Raw genomic sequence first — 22214 nt, 5'->3', positions numbered from 1 at the left:
GATCAAATTAATTCTGTATCTATTAAATTAATTTTTTTCCACTACTAGCATATATACGAATAAAAAAAAATTGAATCTGCATATTCAAGATTTATGTTCACTTCATGAAGTGAGTTTCCATCTGTCGGTCCTGTTAATATCAATATCCATTTTTATTATCTGTTACTCCATATGGACTTTTTATTTCAAAATCAAATAGGAGTAGTTATTTAACATTACCCATTAAATACATTTAAAAAAAAATAGTGAAAAGGAAAGAGGACTGGTCTTCATGTGTTTGGATTTTGAGTTTACTTGCAACGACATCTCGACAAAGTATACATATCCTTTTGACGATTCCTAGGTTGGATATTTTCCTATATTAAAGATTCCGATGAAGCATTGAAAACTTAACAACATTCCAAATTTTGATTTTGGTGAAGAATAGATTCTTACTTTCCTAATCTTTCAGATCAGCAACTTCAACTTCAGGTTCGATTCAAGATTCAAGATTTCAACTTCTCTCTCTTCAGATATATATGTTTTTACTTTTTACAACATTTCAAGAAAATTTTCTGCTTCTTTTTTAGGCTAATATTTGACTACTGTTTGTCAAAGTTTGCAATTATTTGTCTTTTACTAATATTTGACTTACTTGTATAGACCAAGTTAAGTAGTAATTAATGAATCTTTGAGATATAATGAATGGAAAAATGGGAACTTTACTCAAAGTGTTTAGTAATTGCAAAGTACTGATCCTTTTTTTGCTTTCTGGTTTTAGGAATTTCCCAACTCATATTTGGTCTAAGCAGATGTTAGTCCTTTTCTGATTCTGGAAAGGATTGTGAGATTGTGACTAAGATGGGGACGCCTATGAAACGCAGGTTCTTAATTTGACACAAATTTATTCATATAAGCATTCCAACTGGTTTGGGATTGAGGCGTAATTGATTGGTTGATCCATTTATTTATTTACTGCTGAATTTCCACAGCTCAAACTCGAGAAGACGGAATGAAAAGATGAGGCTTTTTGTGACTACTTTTATTGGAGTTGTATTCGGGTTTTTCCTAGGTGTAACCTTTCCTACAATTTCATTGTCCAAGGCAAGGGGAGCTACTTCTGATTTTGATCTTGATATAAACATATTTAATGGGGACATTTTATTTTTAAGTCTCAGTTGAATAAGAGCTAATAAGGTAATGTGCTTGTGGATTTCAATTTTGCAGCTGCCCTTACCTACTAATCTTATCCCATCGATTGATCTACCTGACATGGAAAAGTCGGGCCTCTCAACTCAAGCTCTATTAAATGTTTTGAATTCCTTGAAGGATCGCGTTGGCAGTTTACACAAGAATAAGATCCCGAAGGTATTTTACTTGTCACTCCTATAGGCTCCATCAGCTTCTTGTTACTTGTCACTGTTTGTTATAGTAGATACTCCTATAAGATTGCACTTCCATGATTCCATCTTTTGGAAGTTTGTATACCAATTGATGTTTGATCTTTATGCTATTTGGGGAAATCTTGCAGATTTGGGTTCCATCAAATCCCAGAGGCGCCGAGAGGCTACCCCCGGGTATTGTAGCTTCTGAGTCTGATCTTTATACTCGAAGGCTGTGGGGCCTGCCAAGTGAGGTCTGTCATTTCTGCATGTATGCCTATTGAAGTACTCTATTGATTCTTCTTATTACTTGTCAACATTTACTTGTTCATGTTATGTGAACTGATGGCATTATTTGTGGCTTAAAATGCAAAAAAAATCATCCATGGCATTATGTGAATTGGAGGGACGGTTTTCATACAAGCAAAATTGGAAGGAGGGTGTTAATATCAGACACATGTTAGATGGATAGGGAAAGATTATCTGAATAAGATATATTGGAGAAACTGCTGAAGTGGACTGATAGATACATACTTGCATTCTTCTGGTTTCTAGTGCTCAAACAAACATTCTATAATGATTGGTGAGAACCAGTTCAAGGGCAGCTAAAATGTGATTTTAGAATGTCATTGTGCGTTAAAAGTGAACGATGTCCATATCTCTCTCTCCTTTCCTTACCTTTATTTTTGGGATGAGAAAACATAATGATTGTGTATGATGTCCCTCTAGCATAATCAGCTCCATTAATTGATATGCAGGACTTGATCATCAAGCCAAGGTACCTTGTGACCTTCACAGTTGGCCTCAAGCAGAAGAGTAACATTGATGCAGCAGTGAAAAAGGTTGTGCTCGAGTCTCTCTATCTCATTTTCCTTGAAGTCGCTCTTTTGAGCACTGCTCTGTCCTTTTGGGGGGGTATTTTGTTCATGTATAAGGGCCAGAAGTGTAACTAATTTTTTTCTTTTTTTGAGCATAAGTCTTGCTTTGTTTTATGTGCAATACCTTGGCTGTTCTTATCTATAATGTTTTCCTTAGTTCCTGTAACATGTATGTAAATTTATTGATGAATCTCTGCAAATCATTAATAATCAATCTTATTGCCAATCCCACATTTAATCTCATTACAGAATTAGAATTACCAGAGACAGGCACTCATTGTAGGGTGGCTAGCACCACACATAGAGGTCTCATTTTACTATTGCCCAGTATTGGCTCTTGCTACCCATCCAAGTATTGGTTTCTTTTTTCTTTGAAAGTTTTAAAGCTTTTCTGTTATTGTCAAGGCCCACTATTGGTTGTTGCATGATCGCTAAGTTGGATTGTTTGCCACTCATGATTTACATTTCAAAATGGAACATATAGAAAGAAAATGCAGGTTAAGGGTGGGTATGCTGCCAACTTAGGAATATTCAAGTCCAAAATTTTACTTTTGTATCTTTACATTCTTATTCTTGTATTGTAAACAGTTTTCAGAGAACTTTACCATTATGCTGTTTCACTATGACGGCCGAACAACTGAATGGGATGACCTTGAGTGGTCATCGCGGGCTATCCATGTCAGTACACCAAAACAGACTAAATGGTACCCTTCTTGTAAATTCTTTCTATCCTCAGTTCTTCAACATATTTTGATGGATATGTAAGTGCAGTGTTTATTCATTTTTTTGAAAGGTGGTATGCAAAACGTTTTCTACATCCTGACATTGTAGCACCATATGACTATATATTCATCTGGGACGAAGACTTGGGGCTTGAAAATTTTAACGCGGAGGAGTAAGTGATTATTATTAGAGGCATGTGAATTAACAAATATATTGAATTATGTGGAGTCTTGAGGCTTTATGCAACTGCAGATATATAAAGTTGGTGATGAAACATGGTTTGGATATTTCACAGCCTGGTTTAGAACCAAACAGTGGGTTGACATGGCAGATGACAAAAGGGAGAAATGACACTGAAGTTCACAAGTAGGGAATGCAGTACTTTAACTGTATCTACAACTGCTTTGATTAAAGCATATCATGTACACCAAGCTTGATCTCATATACAGTTTATTGCTTCTGCTAATAGGGAAACAGAGGAAAGGCCAGGCTGGTGCGCTGATCCACATTTGCCACCTTGTGCAGCGTATGTAATGCTTGATATTTACCAATAACAACTCTTGTCACTTAATGTTTGTGTCTCAGTATTATTTATCAAAAATGAAAAGGGAGGGTTGGTGTCTATGTTGACTATTATTTTGTTTGCAATCAGATTTGTTGAGATCATGGCACCGGTTTTCTCTCGAGAGGCGTGGCGGTGTGTTTGGCATATGATCCAGGTATCAATTATTAAAGATCTTTCATGTTTTTCCATTCATTGCAACAGCTTCCCCCAAGGCTCCCGCCCCACCCCTGGCCCCTCTCCCACAAACTTCAAAGTAGAGCCAGCAAAGAAAGAAATGTAGAGTAAAATGAAAAGCAATATTGATTCTTTATTGCAGAATGACTTGGTCCATGGATGGGGCCTTGATTTTGCGCTTAGGAGATGTGTGGAGGTTAGTAGTTGTGCTGTGCAGAAAAATTCCCATATGTTCCATTTGAAATGACCTTTTTCCTAATAGTTACTTTTGATGAGCAGCCCGCTCATGAAAAGATCGGAGTTGTAGATGCTCAGTGGATTGTACATCAAACTGTTCCATCTCTTGGAAGCCAGGTATATCCAACTTTCAGATGTAATTGGAGTATATCAGACTAGCATAAATGTTGGCTATAATGATTATCTTCTTTTCTTATTTCTACAGGGTAAATCGGAGAATGGCAAGGCACCATGGGAAGGGGTATGTTAGCTATATTTCATTTTCATGTATGGTGAAATTTGACCATGAATGACAGATGATTAAGGAAAAAATGAATTGAAAGAACAAATGGTCACAATTTAATCACATTTTGAATTTGCATTATGAATATGTCAAACCACGTTCAAACTTTTGTGCTGGTAGATGAAATTTAAGATGCTTGTTCTTTTCATTATATCACACAAGATCTCTGTTAACGTATGTGAACTCAAACTCATACTTCCTATGATTCTGCAAGTGTTTTTGAGTAATCGGAGTGTGTTGATCTCTGATTATATGTCTAAGTCCAGCATTTGTTTTGTCTCAGGTAAGAGAAAGGTGTCGGAGAGAATGGACAATGTTTCAGGATCGCATGGCTACTGCAGAGATGGCCTATTACAAGGCAATGGGAATGGATCCCCCTAATTCCACAACTAATTAGGTGACTCACTAGTTTAGAATGCTTGTAGAATTTCAGACTTTTTTTGTGTGCAAATATCTAATACTACTTGTTTAGAGTTCCAAGTGTGGGTAGAAAGAAATATATGTATTCTCCTTGTATTAATATAATTCATCTTTTGTTTTGTGTTCTATGGTTGCTTTGAGTTAACAGAATTGATCTGATAACAGATAAAAATATCTATTTTCCGCAGCACTTGATACTTTGAAAGATGCCATAGTAAAGATTGTAACATTAACAAATCTAATTGATACCAGCATTTCTTGAAATACAAAGATATATTACAACTCATCCTAATCTATATGTTATAAAAGGTTCTAACACCACTTTCGCCCAGAAACGAAGCAAAATTGGGGGCCAAGGAAAGAGGTAATGTGGAGAAGGTGAAAATACTATTATCTCTTTGTTGAGGTAGCTAGACAGAACATAAATATGTATAGATCTCCAATTGCCACCAAAAATGAGGATTTTCCAAGAACTGTTTCTTCTGTAATGGTGGTGTCCAGGCCAGCCTGTGGGCATCTACTTTTCTGCTGATACCTGCAGCTTCTCACCAGCACATGTACTGGATAACTCTGCCCATGTAATCTCAAAAAGAATCTTACAAATATCCTTTGGTGATTGCCTCTTCCAATTCTTGAAATTCCCAAGCATCATCCGCTGTATACTCTCCTGTGAGAGGTAAAGAGAGCACAATTAGCTACTGAACAAGTACTTGAAGGAATTAGGATTGATTCGGCTTGTGGAATTCAAAACTGCTTCAGATAAAAGGCAAATATGGTGTTCTCTGCCATGTTATTAGGTGCAAGATTCAGGCAACACTCTCTAATACTACAATAGCATTGTTATACGATCTGCTCACAGCAATGCAGACCTCTCGCATCTCTTGACGTTCTAGATAAAGGGAACCCCTTCCGCAACTATTTTCAGATGTAAACAAGACAAGCAAGACTTTCAGGACTTAACTATAAATAACCAAATTCAAAATAACAGTGTCTTACCAATTGAATCTCGTCGCAGAGCTGTCAAGTGAGCACAACTGCAAGTAAAAATTTCAGCTTGGGTTTGAATCCACTTATAAGAACATTAAGAATTAAAAAGAAATTATGCATCACCCAAAGATTTGTCATTTCTCATCATCCATCACAAAAGGAGAACCTTTTTAAGTATTAAAACAAATATTATCTTTATATGGTACCTGCCAAGAGCTTTCCCGAAGTCTGCACAAAGTGATCGGACATAGGTACCTTTTGAGCATCTTACTCGGAAAATCACATTCTGTCTGCCAATTCAAAAAAAAGGGAAAAGAAGTATCTTCAATATGATTTCACAAAGTGATAAGCCAACTGTAGTGGAGTGACAACCTTCAGCAACAAAAGTACTTGCTCACATCAAGACATGTAAATTATAAGCATTTCTGTCCTAAATGTCTTATTCTGCTTCACATGAAAGAATGTCTGACATATAGACATTCATGTGCTTCAAGAAATACTCAGCTTCCCTCGAGAATAACTGGATGGAATATAACATGCTTCACATGAAAGCACGTCTGAAATATAGACATGCTTCAGTGTACATCTAGCACTAAAGTATTCAATGCAGTATAGAGGGATGGTAAGACACTTCTGAGCACCCAAGGAATGTTAGACACTTTGAGAGAACCTTGGCTAGAGCTTTTAACTCATACACACACACACTACTGACTACCCACATAGATATGAGTTTTCAAGAGTTGAGCATCCATATGGTACAAGATTAGCACAAGAAGATTTCAACAAGATAACCTGTCATCTAAACTCCGCTTCACGTCAAATTCGAAAATTGAAATCCTTCTCGGTGCAAGTTCGATGCTTTCTCCTCTTCTTGCTTTATCATACATCTTTTCACCACCAACCTATCATAAGTACACGGGAGTCTAATAAGTAGAAGTGTAAAACACTATACTGAATCCCATTCATGCCTTGGTCACCCAAGAGAAGTTTTGATGAAGCTGACAAAAATTGGAAGAGCTTAAGAACCTATAAAAAAAGAAGATAAAAATACCACTCAAACGATTACAGACTACAGAAGTAGCACCTATCTTTTCTGAATCAGAATACTCTTCGATTTAAGCATATGTCCAATCACAGTTAGTATCAGCAGCAATAATCTCTGCATTACATGGACTTGAGATATAGCTGAAGTTGATTCAACACACTTTCTTTTCATGAGATCGATAAATAACATCACTTCAATAAAATTAAGCATGTTGGAAATACTAAGAATGAATTGTGTTGAGGAAGTGTTGATTTGGTATCACTAATTTCATCTCTCCAGGGTAAGAAAGTGTTATAATAATTCGCTGCATTATCAAAATATGCAGAGGAACAATTTATATTCAGCAAAATAAAAAAATGGAGGATCAGAAGTGCTGCAACAAAATTTAACTTACTTTGATTGCTGAGAACATCGGAGGGACTTGCCATATCTCTCCAAAAAAGGATGCTGCCGTTTTCTTTATGTCCTCATCCTTGATATGCTCCCATGGATCTCGTTGAATAACCTGAATATTACAAAATCCAAACGTCATAGTTAAGATGAGGCCTGGGGTAAACAAATAACTAGATCCTGTTTATGTAACATCAACGAGTGTGAGTGTGTAAACTTTATTATTCATGATGACTTTATCACGAAATTTCTCATCTTGCAATCTTAATTTGTGTTACTGATGATTAGATGAGACTTTCATGGGGGTGAAATAAGCCACATGGTTCAGATTTATCAGAAGAATTATAACTTCAAAAAAACAAATAAATACCGGGGAATCTGCATCCCAGGTAGAGGTGGCTTCTCCCAAACGGAAGATTCCACTGTAGCCCTTCATCATACCCTGATAGCTGCCAAGAACAATTCAACTTCAGGAAGATTTATCACATGACTTTCCATAGACATGGATAAGTTCTCTTAAGACAAAGGGAAATTAGGAGAAATAGGTAACTCCCATAAAATTTTAGGAACCCCTGAAATCTCCCTCAGTTTAATCATCTAAAACCTGATTACCTGTCAACGATCTTCGTAGATCTACCAACACATACAATCAATAAGCCAGTTGCCATAGGATCAAGTGTTCCAGCATGGCCAACCTGCAAAAGATTAATTCGAAGGAGAAGGTGGTAAGCATGAAACGCCTCAGTTCAGTTTGTATTCAGTTAGAAAGTGAAAAATGTCCCCAACCACATGAATATAAGCATAAAAAACCCTCAAATCAAATACATAAGACATAAACACCTGCCCCTCCTGATAGGGTGGCGCAATTATTTTTTTAGAAACAAGTTTGTTCGAAGGTCTTCAATTTAAAATGAAATTTGGGGGAGAAGGTGACAAAATGCTGAGACACGTAGCTTTATTCTCTCAAAATTAGCTACATACTCCACAGCTCTAACTTTACTGAACAAAATCTTCTGGCTAGCAGACTAGATCTAATGGAGCGTCCAACACCAAAAAGAATAAAGAAAACTTGATGAGGGGAATTGATACTCATGTTAAAATTCTAAGATTTTACAGTACCTTGCATTAGGAATGGATATCTTAAAAGAAAATCAAAATAGTATATCTACCAACAAAAATCAACCCCTATTCAAGCTCCTACTCTTTAATGTAAGAGTTCTATTAATCAGCATAGATATAACCAAAGTACAGACTCAAAGCTTTAAAGAGAAAACACTCATCCAAATAATTTTTCAACTTGCATTCCTCTTCCTAAGGACTGACATGCTAATGCACCTTCAAATACAAAAGATTACCATAAACTTTCTCAAAAAAAAAAAAAAAAAGATTACCAAAAAAGTTTATCTTGAGATATTCTTAAAGCGAGTTTGCATACTGCTTCTCCGAGCCCATATCAAATAGCCCCTAGATTGTGGTTAGGAGAGATGTACCTTTTTCACTTTTGTTAAGCGACGCAACTTTCCACAAACAGTAAAAGAAGTCCAACCTGTAAGGCAATTCAGATTACGAGTTACAAAACAAATTAGAAAACCAAGCTTTTATAACAAAAAATTCCCAAATGAAAGAGCGTCCAAATCATTATTTGGCTTTACAATGTTAGATCATAAAAGACAATCACAACAACAACAACAACATACCCAGTGTAATCCTAGTTTAGAAATAATATTTTGGCATTCGATACTAAATTCTGTTTTTATGTGAATATATTTTTGCCTAAAAACATAGAAGTCCTTTAGTGAGCTTTCTGACGCACAACACTATAACAAATGAGCTTCTTGAGCAGTTTTCATTCATTACCCATACACTGGCTGCATTCGTAATGTACAGTCCCAAATAAGTTTTACTTATTTCTGACTTTAAGACTCCCCGAGTGTACACCTCCCATTTTAAAAATTAAACAACCAAATGTACTCAAACTTCTCAAGCAAGCATTGCATTCAGAATCTCTATTTGTAATGCCTCTTGTTCAATTAGAAACTCTAAACACCTAACATTGACTTCACATGAGAACTTAACATTCTTACTTTAATTCTTTCAGAATCACATCAACATCTAAAAAATGAACATTTTTTGCAAGATAAATCCCAGTGTTACAACAATTAGGAGCTCAAACTCACCTTTTGGTTTGTTCACTAATACAACAGTCCCACCCGGACTATCCCATTTAGGAGGAAGCCCTGTACTCCTTGTCGCTAGAAATGGCTCGGCACTGGCAACACCATTTTCCTTATTTGGAACTTTCTTCAAACACTTGAAGAACTCTTCCACTTTCTTTTCCGATACATCAACTTTAGCTTCCTCTTTAGTTTCAGAGCTGACACTTTTTTCTTCCTCTTCGAAAAAGATCAAACTTTTACCATCCCCACCATCAATATCTTTTTCTATTATATTTTCCTTCTTCCCCAATTTCTTTTTACTCCTCTTTACATTCTCATTCGACTGCCCAGGATCAAGAAAAGCCTTATCAAAACCCTGATCGGGAAAAAACTTCTTCTCCAATTGATATACCATCTTATAATGCTTATCCTTCTCCCAAGGATAAGCAAAATTGTCATAAAAGTACAACTCTTCTTCCTTCTTGTGCAATGTAGGTAGCTCCACAACTTCCTGCTTCAACTCAACAAGCTCATTATCCTTGTCCCTGTTATTCTCATCCTCCGAATCCGACCCACCAAACATTCTTTTCCTTCTCTTATTGTAATATTTCCTTTTCCCTTTATCCATTTTCATAATACCCGAATTGGGTTCTTCAGGCTCCGGTTCGGCTTGTGGAGAAGAAGATTTCGAATTCAATTTTCTGTCGACCCAATCGTCGAACCCAAGTTCTGAACCGGGTTCGGTTTCTGAATCAGTAGGTTTTGAATTGGGAAGGAAGCGTTGTTGGCGAGATTTTAGGGTTGGTGAAGGTGGGTTTGCAGGGCGGGAGATTATCATTTCGTATTGAAGTGGGTATGGGGTTGAAGTTGTAGAGAAAAAGTGAAGTGAATGGGATTTGAGCAAAAGGGAATTGAGCATTGAGGGAAAGAAGATGGTGCCTGACTGAGAGAATGAAGAGATGGATTTGGAGCGGAGGAAGATGAGAGACATGCGAGGAATTACTACTGACTTAGCCATTTTTGCCGTTTGTTGGCGAGTTGCAGTGATACTCTTTTTGGTAAAATCTTCAATCACACCACTAAAACATATGCCATAATTTCCTTTTCTAGAACCAAATTATATAAATTTTGATTAATATTTTTTCATCCTATTGATAGATAAAAAAATTTCATTTATAGTACTTTTGGTATAGTTTTTTGAATATCTAAATCTTTTGTTATCAAATTAATGTAATCTAATTTAACTTTGACAATTAGTCAAATTGTCTTTTAAAAAGCGCAACATGACAATTAAAAATGAACGGAAAAAGTACTTCTCAAGATATAATATGCAACGGAATCTTCAGACTTAAAAAACAAATTTTGCAGTGTAATGATTAGATCAATTATGTTGTATGAACATATTGTTGGCTGATTAAGAATTTATGGAATGATTTGGTGGATAATGTTATATGAGTAAAGTGTTGGTAAGTTGAGAAATTCCATGTTAAAAAGATGAGGGCCGATCAAATAAGGATGGTGATGTGAATGTGTGGACTTATTTGAAGAGATAAAATTAGAAATGAGATATCTAAAATAAGATAGGAGTAACTTTATGAAGGATAAGACAAGTGAAACAAGATTGAGATGATTTGAATATATTGGTTCCCATGAGAAAGATTGCCGATACTGGATTCGAAAAGGGTAGATGTAAGTAAAAAAAAGGTATGAAAGAAGTGTGATTAAAGTGAATGTGACGCATTTTCAATTAATCGAAGACATGAACTTAGACAAAAAGATATGACAATTGTGAATTAGGCTACAAGTTTAATTTATAATTAGGTATTGTCTCACTTTTGTGCGAGTCAGGCTTGGTGATAGCTTGCTGCTCCGTACTCATTTCTCCTTAATTTCGTAGTATTAGTAGTTTTTGTGTAGTTTTATATTCCTGTTATTTATATTGCTAATGGTTAGTTTCATTTTTTTTTTATTATCACATTATTTTATAATTGTTATTTTTTCTTTTTTCGTGCATGCTATGTGGTGCTTTTTCTAGTATTCATTATATGTCCTTTTTTTTCATGTATGTTCTTAGATACAAGTTACTTGAGCCAAGGTCTTTTAAAACAATTCATTTATTTTCTGGGGGTAGGAATACGATCTACATACATTCTACTCTTTCAAATCTCACTTATGAAATCATACAAAATATGTTGTTTAAAGCTAAATTGAATTAGACTAATTTAGTATTTTAAAATTAGAATAAATATTAAATGACTTTTTAAATAATGGATAGGTAGAAAAAGTATTAAAGATAGGTAATTAGATATCCAAAATGAATAAATTTGTAAAAAAAAAAAATAACAAAGTAAACCCAAATTAAATCACGATCCAAAAAATGATTGTGTGCGCACAAAAAAAAGAAAAAAACTTTTAGATGGCCGGTATTTCGTGCATATTATGATCTTTTAGCTACTAGCAAATATTAATGCAAAAACAAAATTTAAATAAAAGTCTTACTTAAATACATAAAAACTTAAAAGGATTGGAAAAGACAAATCATTCTTTGCATTTGAACTTAAAAATATTTGCCTCTTTTTATCCAATCGATGGATCAAATTGCGTAAAATATAAGAGTGTCGGTAGTATGGTTCGATTGGTTATTTTTAATAAATTATATCATTTCAATTTTTTGGATATTTTATAATATATAATTAAATATTGGGGAATTTTCATATATAGTCACTCAAAAAAGCTTAATTATGCTCCATAGCTATAGTTTGTTAATTACGATTCGTAGCTACATGTTATAGGGAGGAGAGTGGCGAGCGAGATTGGGAGAAGGAGGAGAGAGGCGAGCGAGAGAGGGCGGACTGTGGAGAGAGGTGAATTGTATATGTATATAAGTTAGATAATTGTATATATTTAACTACTATGTATATGTATCAATAATTGCATTTGTATAGCTGCATACAATTAAATTCGTATACAATTGAATCAAGTTAAAACATTTGTATTTGTATATTCAATCTCTCTCTCGCTTTATACAAATACGATGTATAATTTGTATTTGTATAAAGTGAGAGACTAAAGCGCGCGAGAGAGAGAGAAAGACAAAAGACAACTTTGTAGGGGAAGATTTGTATTTGTATAATTATAAGTGTATAGGCTAGAGAGATATATGTATTTGTATTTGGATATCCCGTCTCTCTCGCTTTATACAAACACAAATTATACATTTGTGTTTGTATAAAGTGAGAGAGATATTGACAGAAGAGAAACGAGAGAGAGACTGGGCAAGGAGATAAGAGAGGCGAGGGAGAGATGACTGAAAAAAGAGGAGAGTGACGAGCGCGAGAGAGAGGAAAGAGACGAGAGAGAATGTAATTATAGCTAGAAGTAAGTTCCGAATTGTAATTAATGCAAACTATAGCTATGTTAGCTAATTAGCTAGTACATGTTTGCTAAACAACTAATTTTCCCTTAAAATTTGATATTTAACACCATCCCAATCATATCGATTTCTCTTCGATATCCGTATGTCAATTAATTTTCAATTTTTTTATTTTTAAAATATCACCTCAAAATATACTATTATTAAAAAAAATCGCAAATATGTTTTTGAAGAAGCACTTCAAGTGTTCAACAAGAAGTAAAGAATGTAAAATTTTGTTGTCGTATTGTTTGATCTTAAAGAGCAAAGACTCAAAGTCCGGTCGACGAAGGCCTAAGACCTAGGTTATAGTTATATTTGAAAAATGTTACAAAACATATTTATATATTAAATTCAACATATTGTTAATATATAAAATATATTTACACAGAATTTTTTTTGATATTTTTCCTAAAATAAAAAATAATTATTCAATACGGTTATACAATTAAATCCATTTGGTTGGTTCCTTTTTCACCACCCCTAGTAAAATAGACTCTTTACTATAGTGAGTTTTTGGCCAAAAACATCCCTCAACTATACTCTATGTTTAAACCACATCCTTGCACTATCACAATGAACAAAAACATCCCTCAATTATCTTAAAAATGGCAAGATTCATTCTTTAATTAATTTTTGTCGAAAAAACTAACGGTTGATCAACTTACAAATCCCCTATTTTGTTTGCTCCCATTCTTCTCTTAGCTTATAGTAGTAATAGACAATCTTAACTAAAGTGAATGAGCTAGGAAGAGAGGTTTGCATCCTCAACTTCACAGTAGCAGTCAGGATGTCCCGTAAAAAGTGAGCAAAATATTTCAAGTAAAATATTTTTCGCTCTATATAATTACTGATCAGATAAGCAACAAAATATTATAAGAAAAAATGTATAATTTTCTCTTTATTTCCTAGACAATGAGGGAATTTAAAGTATGAAGGTAGTCTAATTTTTTTTGTTGATAAACACTAGTTACTGTATTTTTAAAAATATAAAAGTAACATATTTAGATATTGCATAAAAAATATATTTTTTTATTCCAATTTATGTGACGTTTTTCGCTTTTTAAGATACAAACTATGTGAAATTTTTATAAATATTTTATTATGTATTTTTCATCATATTCACGTGAGAAGAATTACAACTTTAATATGTGAAAAATGCCACATATTTATCCATAGTTAATTCTAGCTTCATTTACATGTAAGGAAATGAATTTAATCGTTAGTTTCTATCAAGAAAAAAGATGGAAGGGTGAATCTGGCCATTTTTAGGATAGTCAAAGGATGTTTTTTGCTCATTGTGATAGTAAAAGAATGTTGTTTAATTTAGAATATATTTGAGGGATGTTTTTAGCCAAATACTCTTACTCTAGTAGTTAAGGTCTTCGCTTTACTCTTTCAAAGAGGACTGCAACTGCGACAGATATTGCAATTTTATTTTGAATTGGTATCATCTTCAGTCGATGGCAGCAGGGAATTGGGCAAACGAAGACGAACTGGAGCTCGTTAACGAGGATGGCTTCGTCTACAAGCGTCGGAAGAAGTTTCATCTTGACCCAACCGCTGCTCCGAAGCTAAAAGATCCGGCATTTGAGGAGAAGAATCGACTGCAAAGGAAGAAAAAGGCGCTCATGAAAATCAAAGACAGATACCAAAACGAGATCAACCAATGGGAACTTTTATCAACAACATTGAGTAAAATGCAGCAAAATCAGCCAACCCTTTATCAAGAAAGGGACACTGTATCATTCAACTCGCCAGTCATGTCATCGGATCCGACTTGCCAACCCCTTGTCGATCAGCTCCTTACTCAGGTATGGTTTGCAGTTTAACTCAACCAGTAAATTCAATTTGATTCCGTTGCAATTCGTTATTATAGCAACAATGACGATACGAAATTAAGTTTGGAATGATAATGGCAATCAACTAGCCATAGACAACTGCTTTAATCACCCTTGATTATTACCATTGAGTTACCTGGGATTTGGGAAATTGTAATTTAGGGCAAGAAGAATAGAGAAGAAAAGAAAGCATGAGAGAGAGAGAGATAGGGCAAGTGCTTCCTCCCCTTCTATTGTGTTCTCCAATGGAAATTCCACTACCCCTTGTTCCTCAGCAGTGAGGAGATTCAATTGCTTGCCCTTGCAAACATAGAGAGGATGGTACCTTTCTCTACATCTTCAATAAGCCCCTGGTGTGTCCTGTATTCTGGCTTGTCAGATCCTTCCACTCTCTTCATTCCACCAGTGCACTGATGGTCCCCTTATCCATAGTTATAAGGCCCCTTGCTGTTTACCCGTCGTTTCCTCCTTGCAATGGCCTCCACCATCTTCTCTTGCCATTTGGCAAACTTTGCTGTGTGAGATAGTGAAATAGGTGCCAGGTTTTTCACCCCTTCCTTCAGTCCACCACTGGAACTTGACAGTAAGTGATCCTCTGGCACATTTGGGTTACAAATCCTCTGTCCTCAAATTTCTCAAGGAAGGCCTCTCCAATGGTTGTTTGACTTAGCTTGTCTTCTCCACTGTAGAGTCCAGTTTTTCATCCTCAAATCTCCAGACCACTTCTCTACAAAACTCAAACCATCTGATGTTGCGGCAACGGAATGTGTAAGAGAAATACCGAGCCTCAGCCCTTCCTTCCAAATGCAGGTTGACAGCTTCCAATTTTTTATCACCATCTTCAATATTATAGGAATTAAAATACCTTTGATACCTCCTTAGCCACGCTCTACGATCCTCACCCTCGAAGACTGACAACTAAAATCTATGTGAAAATTGTGAGTTACCTCCTTTGCTGGGGACAGAATCATAGGGACTGTCGTCAATTGCGACTCCCCTTGGCCTTGGCAGTATTCCATCACCCCTGCTAGTAGCTCCCTCCTTTGCCAGAGCCTTCTTCGGATTTGCTTGATACCCACTGATCCTTCCACTCATCCTTGCTAATGAGGTCTGGGAGTCCTCAATCATCATCTTCAGCTCCTCCAAGTTCGAGTCAGTTGCTCCCCATATAGTTCTCAAGCTGACTCTTCAGTTCCCTGAGATTTTCCTCCTGTTACTACAATTGTATAGCTTCAGCCTCTGTCATCGATACACAGGGTAATATCAATGGTCTGGTACCAAATGTAATGAGCTCAAATTCACGATAAGGTTCAAACAGTAAATTCAATTTGATTCCACAGTCAATCGGGATTACAGCAACAACGACAATACTAAACTAAGTTTGGGATGAAATGTGACTAATTATTATAATCAATTAGTAATAGACAACTCTACTATATGGCTTCAATCACCTTCGATTATCACCATTGAGTTGCCTGTGCTTTGGGGAATTGTACTTTAGGGCAGGAAGAATAGAGAAGTGAGATATAGAAAGAAAGAGAGAGAGAAGAAAAGAGAGCGAGATATGAAATTTACCAGAATTCGTTATGCTACCCTCCCCTTGCTGAGACTTCTTATCCTTTCGTTGAACTTATTATTTTGGTCAAATATCCTTTCCTTGAACTAATCGGAGCCCTTAGATGATAATGAATCACAGACAAACATTTATCCTCTTAACCAACTGTGACTTAGTCGTTATAACAGAAATTTGGAATTGTCCAGCTAACCAAAATGACAACGTCTACTAACTCCCTTTATTGTCTACTTTTCTACCCTTGTGATACTTTTGTGATCAAAGCAAGTTATTGCCTTTAGGCGTCGTTTAAACTTTAAAGTGCTTAATTCGATTTTTATTATGAATTACTTGGTACAGGTTGAAGCACAGGAGGCTGTAATTGGCAACATATCAAAACTTTGTGATGTTGTTGAAGCTGTCTGGACTGCACAAGAAGAAAAAATGAAACAGTCAGTTTTGGACCTCCCAATCTGGGCACACACACCTGGTGAACTTATTTCTTCCCTGTGTTCAGATTGAGTTCTGCAAGAGAACTTTACCAGGGAAAAATTACGGCGATGTGTCTTCGGGTTTGTTGCCTTTATTCAGTTTCTTAGTTTGAGTTTGTTTTGTATATATTCTTCTTGGATCTTCCAGCTTCAAATGATGGGAATAACCACTTAGATTCAGGAATCCTCTGTTGTTGGAAAGGAGTGAGATGTAGTTGTAGAACATCTTTGTAATGTTTAACATCTTTTCCGTGATCACCTGAATATTTTTGACAGTCTTGTCAATTTTTCTTGAAGTACGTAAAGGAGGATGAGGTTGATAGTTCCATGGAAAGTGCTCCATTTATTCTTTTCAAAGTACTTCTTTGCCAAATTACAGATCCTACTGGTTAGTGCAGAATGTACTGTGCCATCCCAAGTTTAGTTCTCGCCATTCAGCTTTGAGTTTCTCACTTGCTAATTTTTGTGATTGAGGTTATAGTATTTAATAGCACTTTCATTGCTTATCCAGATATGCTTTTGTCGTTTCCATCTTGAAAAAATAGTTAGAATGAGAGGTGTTAAGCTTTTTAGTGTATTCTACTACTATATGATAAAGAGGAGTTAGCTTTCTTGGTGATTTAGCTTTTATAAATTTTGGGGTATATTTTCCCCTTTTTGTTTGCTCAGGTGTTTCATTTTTCTATTCGTCTTTAGTAACTTCTTCGGCTTTCTCGATGATTTGCGTATCTGTTTTCACTTTCTGATAGTTTTTGATTTTTTGTTTTTATGGTTTTGGTGGTAAATTTGCTGACCACATAAATTTCCTTGTGTTGATTGTACACAGATATAGGGAGCCATCCATGTCTTGTTTGTGTCAAATATCCTGATTGGAATGCTTGCTATTGTGTAAACTAGCAGTTGCACCCATTACATTAGTATTGGTCTTGTTTACCCCTTTGTTGTTCTATTTTGTCTTGTATTATATTTGCCTGAGTATCAGTGTTAATTTAAAAGATTGAACAAAGAAAGAAAAATCAAATGTTGTGTTAATTTACACAACAGTTGTCGCTAATACTTCAATATTTTATGGCAATAATCAAATTAAACATTTCATTTGCCACTAAAAAGGTAATTTTTTGTCGGCAATTTAATTAAATTTAACGACAACGAAAGAAGAACACCAGAAGTGCAAACTATGACATTTTCTAACAGATTTAGTAGTAATTATTATAATTGGCACTACACAATGGCTATGTTAAAATATGTGAATTTAAGACTGTTTAAATGGATTTATCACCAGCAAAATGGATAGACGCTAAATCAGTAAAGTAAGCGCTTCTCGAAATGCATTATAATGGCCGCAAAACAATTGTAACTAAAGCTATCTTTAGTAGCATTTCTTTGAATGGTCGCTACATACTTCGTGACAAGCTTAGCATATGCCAATGAAAGGTGAAAGGAATAAAAGAGGACTCCCGCCATATTTGAAAGCAGGTCATCGTTTTCACTTTGATCCTAGAGTTTGAAAATCGGTTTCGTTTAGAAACGAAGACATAACTTTAATTGGTTGGAAAGTGAAACCAGCAGTGTGGCATGCGTCCTCCAGCTGCTTCACTTGTGAAGTTCCATTCGGACAGAACACAACCACAGCCCCACCACTTCCTGTGAACTTGGAAGCAGCACCTACCTTTCGAGCAATTTCAACCATCTCTATATTCATAGCTCCAAGGGCATCATCTCCAAACATACGCCTACATAGTAGGCCCACAATATTTAAGTATTCGATTTGCATATCATATTACCCGCTTTCTGTGATAAAAAATCTTAGCAATATTTGAGTATATCATAACACTATGAAATAAGATGCAAAAGGGATGTAAAGCGCATTGTGACCGCACATAAAATTGTTACAAGTAATAACATGAAAACAAATTGGACATGACATTGTCACAGACTTAGAGTCTCACTAAAGCTCCGTGCGGCACTCGACAATTTACTCACTAATCAGGTCTTGTAAGACCAAGTAAGTTACACTTGAGATCGCTAAGAGAATGCTAAGAGAATGAAAGGAAAGACAAGAGAGCTTTATAAGAAGGCTTTGTATTGCTTGGAAGACCTGAGTAGTTTGCTTGCTTCAAGCTTGGATGCCTTACAAATGAGAGACCCTTCTATTTATACTACTTCCTAGGGGCCTAAGAGTAACTAATATTTACTTTACAAGTCCCTACTTATTTACACTTTAGTCCATGTTCTAGAATTTTCGACTAGTCTAGAGAATTCTAAAACTTTCTAAGATATATTCTAAGTTATTCTAGAGTCTTCTAAGGAAAGGTTTGTAGAGTCTTCCACTAACCTCTCCACAACTCTAGGTTCTTCCTCCCCTCTTCCAGTGCAGAATTTGAAGGGTAAGGTGGCGGGTCATGACACTACCAAATAAGTGTTGGGGACGCCACTAAGCACATAAAAGATATTAACAAATGTCCACCTCATTAAACTAAGCATGTATATTACCTTCTCAAGTCAAAATTGTGATTCATGAGGGCTGCTAACTTATTGTAGTCCTTCTCAAGAAGAGCTTTCCGTCCCTCCACAGCTATGTTTGCAACCTCTTCAATGGTTGATCTTATAAATTTATCACCATCTAACCATCTTTGTCGAACTGTACTATGTACCTGCATTGGAAAAAAAAGTATCATCCATATTTTGTAACTACTGTCAACAAAGTAATTTTTAGTGACAAAGTTAATCCGGACACTGATATTCACATTTCCTTGAGAACCTGCTGCAATCGTTATGTCATCCATTGTCTGGAGAAATATTCAATAAATACTGGAAATATATAAGAGGTTACCCTGTTAAATAATTGCTGAAAATAAAGGGGCTGCCTCGTGGACTACAAGCCTACATCAATACTCATTGTCTAATTCTTAGTGCGAAGTGAAAACCAAAATGTAATATTCTAACCCATTGCATGGCTAAGAAAATAACACACTCGTCTATAGAATCTTTGGCCAGACAACAGAGATTTTTCACTCATATTCTGCACATTAAGTACAAACCTTTCCAGAATCACTGGGATTTTCTGCATAGATCAGATAAAGAGGTGGGAGAAGATCAACATCCATGGGTGTATATATGCCATGACCTAATTCATCCATGTGATTCTTGCCAAAATCCTGCAAAATAAAGGTTAAAAGATGAACATGCAATATTAACTTTACAACTACAAGCTTAGTTCTGCCAAGTATCATACTGACTTGTCAAAGAGAAAAAAGAGTAACACACATACACACCATATATACAACGCCTCCATACACCTGGGCCACTCTATCTTGAAGACCTGCAACAATTCCAAGTTCCTTCTCTGCATCAAGGACAAGGTTCGGCCTTACCTCCACTTTGATGAGATGTCTGACTTTGTAAAAATCAAGAAGGCAACTCAGTGCAGCACTTACGATTGCACTAGAACCTGAAAGCCCTGTCTGAGATGTGGAAAGTATTTGATATATTAATCAAACTTTTTCAACATGAGATAAATCAAATCTTTTATTTATCATATAGCAATGCCATATTCAGATCATGATCATGAAGTAGGGTGATGTAATTTCAGTTATGATTGAAACAAGCATGTATTTCACTCCAAAGTTATTTGCATAGCTAAAATCCAGAAGGTAGTATGTAAAGTTTCAACGTCCAAGGTGTAGGTTTTGATTGTGCCTGGTTGAAATTAAAGAATTATTTTACTCTGACTAAGATATTTTAGATTAACTGTAAACCTACGAAAAGACATTTCCAAAACCAAACAATAGGATCATATAAACAGAAGCCCACTCTATATTAAAGCTGTTTCAAGTCAAAGAATGTTTAGTAACTGAATAAAGAGTTTAACAACAATTAGCTAACGTGATTCCAATCCACAAAAACTGATCCATCTAAGGGAAGATAAATCTTGCAATGTTAGGTTCTACCTGGCGGGGAATGTTAGTGTCATACGAGAGAGTGAAATTCCCATCATGTAAGGTGATGTTGCTCTCTTTGCAATAGTTGTGAAATATTTTAACGATTGCCATAAGTAAACGCACCCCTCCATAGTACCCCTCATTCTGCAACCTGTTCACCTGACAGCCAACAAGCACAAGCATATGGTGTTAAGTCGAATTCAATCAACCTGCACCAGAATCCACATAGAACTAAATAAAAAGTGCTAAATTTATGATCCTGATTACGAAAACACCAATCAGAATTGGCTAATCAATGATTAATTAATCATCAACTGAGTAATTAGTATAACCAAAACTCAATGCCAAAGTATAAACGCATTGGCATGTCGACCGCCAGTATAAAAATAATTCTAACAAAAATATTTCTAATATATCCTCTAAACCGGAAACAATAAAAGTAAAACAGATGAATAAAGGGGAAGTACAAGATAAGATACCAGGTGAGAAATTGAATTGAATTGAACGAGATCATGAGAAGGATGAGGAACAATGACGAGATCTATAGAAGGCTCCAAACGAACAGAAGCCCAAAAGTTTCCGAGGCTGAAAGAAATAGTGTTCCCAAAATAAACGTCGCTAGGGTTTCCAAGCAGTCCAACTCTAGCGTAAGACTTGTGCTCGATCACTGCCGACTGTTTCGCCATTGTTGCTTATTTTAGCTACTGTTACTGCAGAAAATGTAACAGAATTCGAATCAGTGGAATCTACAGATCTAATGGCGGAATTGACTTTTTACTGTTATTTGGATGAGGAAGACGAAATACTGATTTGTTGAGGAGATTCAGTTGATCACCACTTGACGTGGCAATTCCAGCTTTTTACGTTTTTTTAAAAAATTACTCAAATACACCTTTTATGTTTCCCTTATTTCTAATATTCCCTTCTATTTCTAAAAGCCTCTAAAATCTCTTATTTCTCTTCTAATTCTAAATTATTTTATAATGTATTCGAGCTACATATTATGTATCCGGTTTATTTTATAATGTATTCGAGCTAATTTTTAATATATCCGAGCTACATATTATGTATCCGGTTTATTTTATAATGTATTCGAGCTAATTTTTAATATATCCGAGCTACATATTATGTATCCGGTTTATTTTATAATGTATTCGAGCTAATTTTTAATATATCCGAGCTACATATTATGTATCCGGTTTATTTTATAATGTATTCGAGCTAATTTTTAATATATCCGAGCTACATATTATGTATCCGGTTTGTTTTACTTTTTCATGGATTAATGTAATTACAAACTAAATATGGATAGATTGTAATTTCATATTAAAACTATGTGATTCCTAAAATTTATACTTTTTTTAGGTCTTATTTCGCAAGAGAAATAACTAATGGTTAACTTATTTCGAAATTAGTTATTTAGAATTGTAATATTATTACAATCTTGAGATACTAATTTTGAGATTATTAATTTTGGAATAATTTATACCTTATTAAATGAGTTGTTAAGTTCTGTTTTGATTAAACAATCCAACTTCTAATAAAATATTTTGATTAGATATTTTCTATTTTAAAAGAAAATTGTAAGTTCTTATTTATATGTTCAATAGTTTTAGTTATTGAAAGATTTATGACTTCTACCTGATAGGCGAAATTACCCTATGTTCAATACAGAACAAAGTTTTGCCTAAAGAATTCTTTTGAAGTGAATGCTATATTTCAAAAAATAAATAAATAAACGGGACTAAAAATTTAAGA

General features: G+C 35.2%; 4 protein-coding genes across 4 annotated transcripts; 2 read left to right on the top strand and 2 right to left on the bottom strand.

Annotated features, from left to right (window-relative positions):
• The first annotated feature begins 230 nt into the window (after nucleotides 1–230).
• LOC102584113 (uncharacterized) lies at nucleotides 231–4769 on the top strand. The gene is made up of 15 exons (XM_006338568.2): nucleotides 231–471; nucleotides 761–863; nucleotides 972–1083; nucleotides 1207–1347; nucleotides 1511–1615; nucleotides 2120–2203; nucleotides 2828–2943; nucleotides 3033–3134; nucleotides 3215–3328; nucleotides 3432–3488; nucleotides 3615–3681; nucleotides 3844–3897; nucleotides 3981–4055; nucleotides 4144–4179; nucleotides 4505–4769. The coding sequence occupies exons 2-15, from the start codon at nucleotides 841–843 to the stop codon at nucleotides 4616–4618; spliced, it is 1200 nt and encodes a 399-aa protein (XP_006338630.1). The 5' UTR covers nucleotides 231–471; nucleotides 761–840; the 3' UTR covers nucleotides 4619–4769.
• A 79-nt stretch (nucleotides 4770–4848) lies between these two features.
• On the bottom strand, nucleotides 4849–10288 carry LOC102583778 (uncharacterized). The gene is made up of 9 exons (XM_006338567.2): nucleotides 9241–10288; nucleotides 8554–8609; nucleotides 7676–7758; nucleotides 7434–7512; nucleotides 7068–7178; nucleotides 6421–6530; nucleotides 5835–5918; nucleotides 5638–5675; nucleotides 4849–5308 (listed from the first exon to the last, which is right to left on the bottom strand). The coding sequence occupies exons 1-9, from the start codon at nucleotides 10235–10237 to the stop codon at nucleotides 5238–5240; spliced, it is 1629 nt and encodes a 542-aa protein (XP_006338629.1). The 5' UTR covers nucleotides 10238–10288; the 3' UTR covers nucleotides 4849–5237.
• Nucleotides 10289–13988: 3700 nt separating this feature from the next.
• Nucleotides 13989–16849, top strand: LOC102583449 (uncharacterized). The gene is made up of 2 exons (XM_006338566.2): nucleotides 13989–14445; nucleotides 16385–16849. Exons 1-2 carry the CDS (start codon nucleotides 14095–14097, stop codon nucleotides 16544–16546), a joined length of 513 nt encoding a protein of 170 aa, XP_006338628.1. The 5' UTR covers nucleotides 13989–14094; the 3' UTR covers nucleotides 16547–16849.
• Nucleotides 16850–17817: 968 nt separating this feature from the next.
• Nucleotides 17818–21297, bottom strand: LOC102583118 (glucuronokinase 1). Its single transcript, XM_006338565.2, has 6 exons — nucleotides 20936–21297; nucleotides 20466–20615; nucleotides 19791–19979; nucleotides 19557–19673; nucleotides 19009–19169; nucleotides 17818–18248 (listed from the first exon to the last, which is right to left on the bottom strand). Exons 1-6 carry the CDS (start codon nucleotides 21140–21142, stop codon nucleotides 18002–18004), a joined length of 1071 nt encoding a protein of 356 aa, XP_006338627.1. The 5' UTR covers nucleotides 21143–21297; the 3' UTR covers nucleotides 17818–18001.
• Nucleotides 21298–22214: the final 917 nt, after the last annotated feature.

Source organism: Solanum tuberosum, unplaced genomic scaffold, assembly GCF_000226075.1.
Source record: "Solanum tuberosum cultivar DM 1-3 516 R44 unplaced genomic scaffold, SolTub_3.0 scf00004, whole genome shotgun sequence".
NCBI lineage: Eukaryota > Viridiplantae > Streptophyta > Magnoliopsida > Solanales > Solanaceae > Solanum > Solanum tuberosum.
Note: the sequence above shows the minus strand (reverse complement) of the source record. Positions and strands in the feature narration are given on the sequence as shown.

What these genes read in the sequence shown, in the direction of transcription:
- LOC102583449 (XM_006338566.2), top strand. Translation starts at nt 14,095, where the DNA reads ATGGCAGCAGGGAATTGGGCAAACGAAGACGAACTGGAGCTCGTTAAC. An exon ending in TCGATCAGCTCCTTACTCAG is followed by an intron (nt 14,446 to 16,384) that starts GTATGGTTTGCA and finishes TACTTGGTACAG; the next exon opens with GTTGAAGCACAGGAGGCTGT.
- LOC102583118 (XM_006338565.2), bottom strand. Translation starts at nt 21,142, where the DNA reads ATGGCGAAACAGTCGGCAGTGATCGAGCACAAGTCTTACGCTAGAGTT. An exon ending in ATGGAGGCGTTGTATATATG is followed by an intron (nt 19,674 to 19,790) that starts GTGTGTATGTGT and finishes TTTATTTTGCAG; the next exon opens with GATTTTGGCAAGAATCACAT. An exon ending in CACAATTTTGACTTGAGAAG is followed by an intron (nt 18,249 to 19,008) that starts GTAATATACATG and finishes CCTACTATGTAG; the next exon opens with GCGTATGTTTGGAGATGATG.
- LOC102584113 (XM_006338568.2), top strand. Translation starts at nt 841, where the DNA reads ATGGGGACGCCTATGAAACGCAG. An exon ending in GAAAATTTTAACGCGGAGGA is followed by an intron (nt 3,135 to 3,214) that starts GTAAGTGATTAT and finishes ATGCAACTGCAG; the next exon opens with ATATATAAAGTTGGTGATGA. An exon ending in TTCCATCTCTTGGAAGCCAG is followed by an intron (nt 4,056 to 4,143) that starts GTATATCCAACT and finishes TTATTTCTACAG; the next exon opens with GGTAAATCGGAGAATGGCAA.
- LOC102583778 (XM_006338567.2), bottom strand. Translation starts at nt 10,237, where the DNA reads ATGGCTAAGTCAGTAGTAATTCCTCGCATGTCTCTCATCTTCCTCCGC. An exon ending in TCTACGAAGATCGTTGACAG is followed by an intron (nt 7,513 to 7,675) that starts GTAATCAGGTTT and finishes TGTTCTTGGCAG; the next exon opens with CTATCAGGGTATGATGAAGG. An exon ending in AAGCGGAGTTTAGATGACAG is followed by an intron (nt 5,919 to 6,420) that starts GTTATCTTGTTG and finishes TTGAATTGGCAG; the next exon opens with ACAGAATGTGATTTTCCGAG.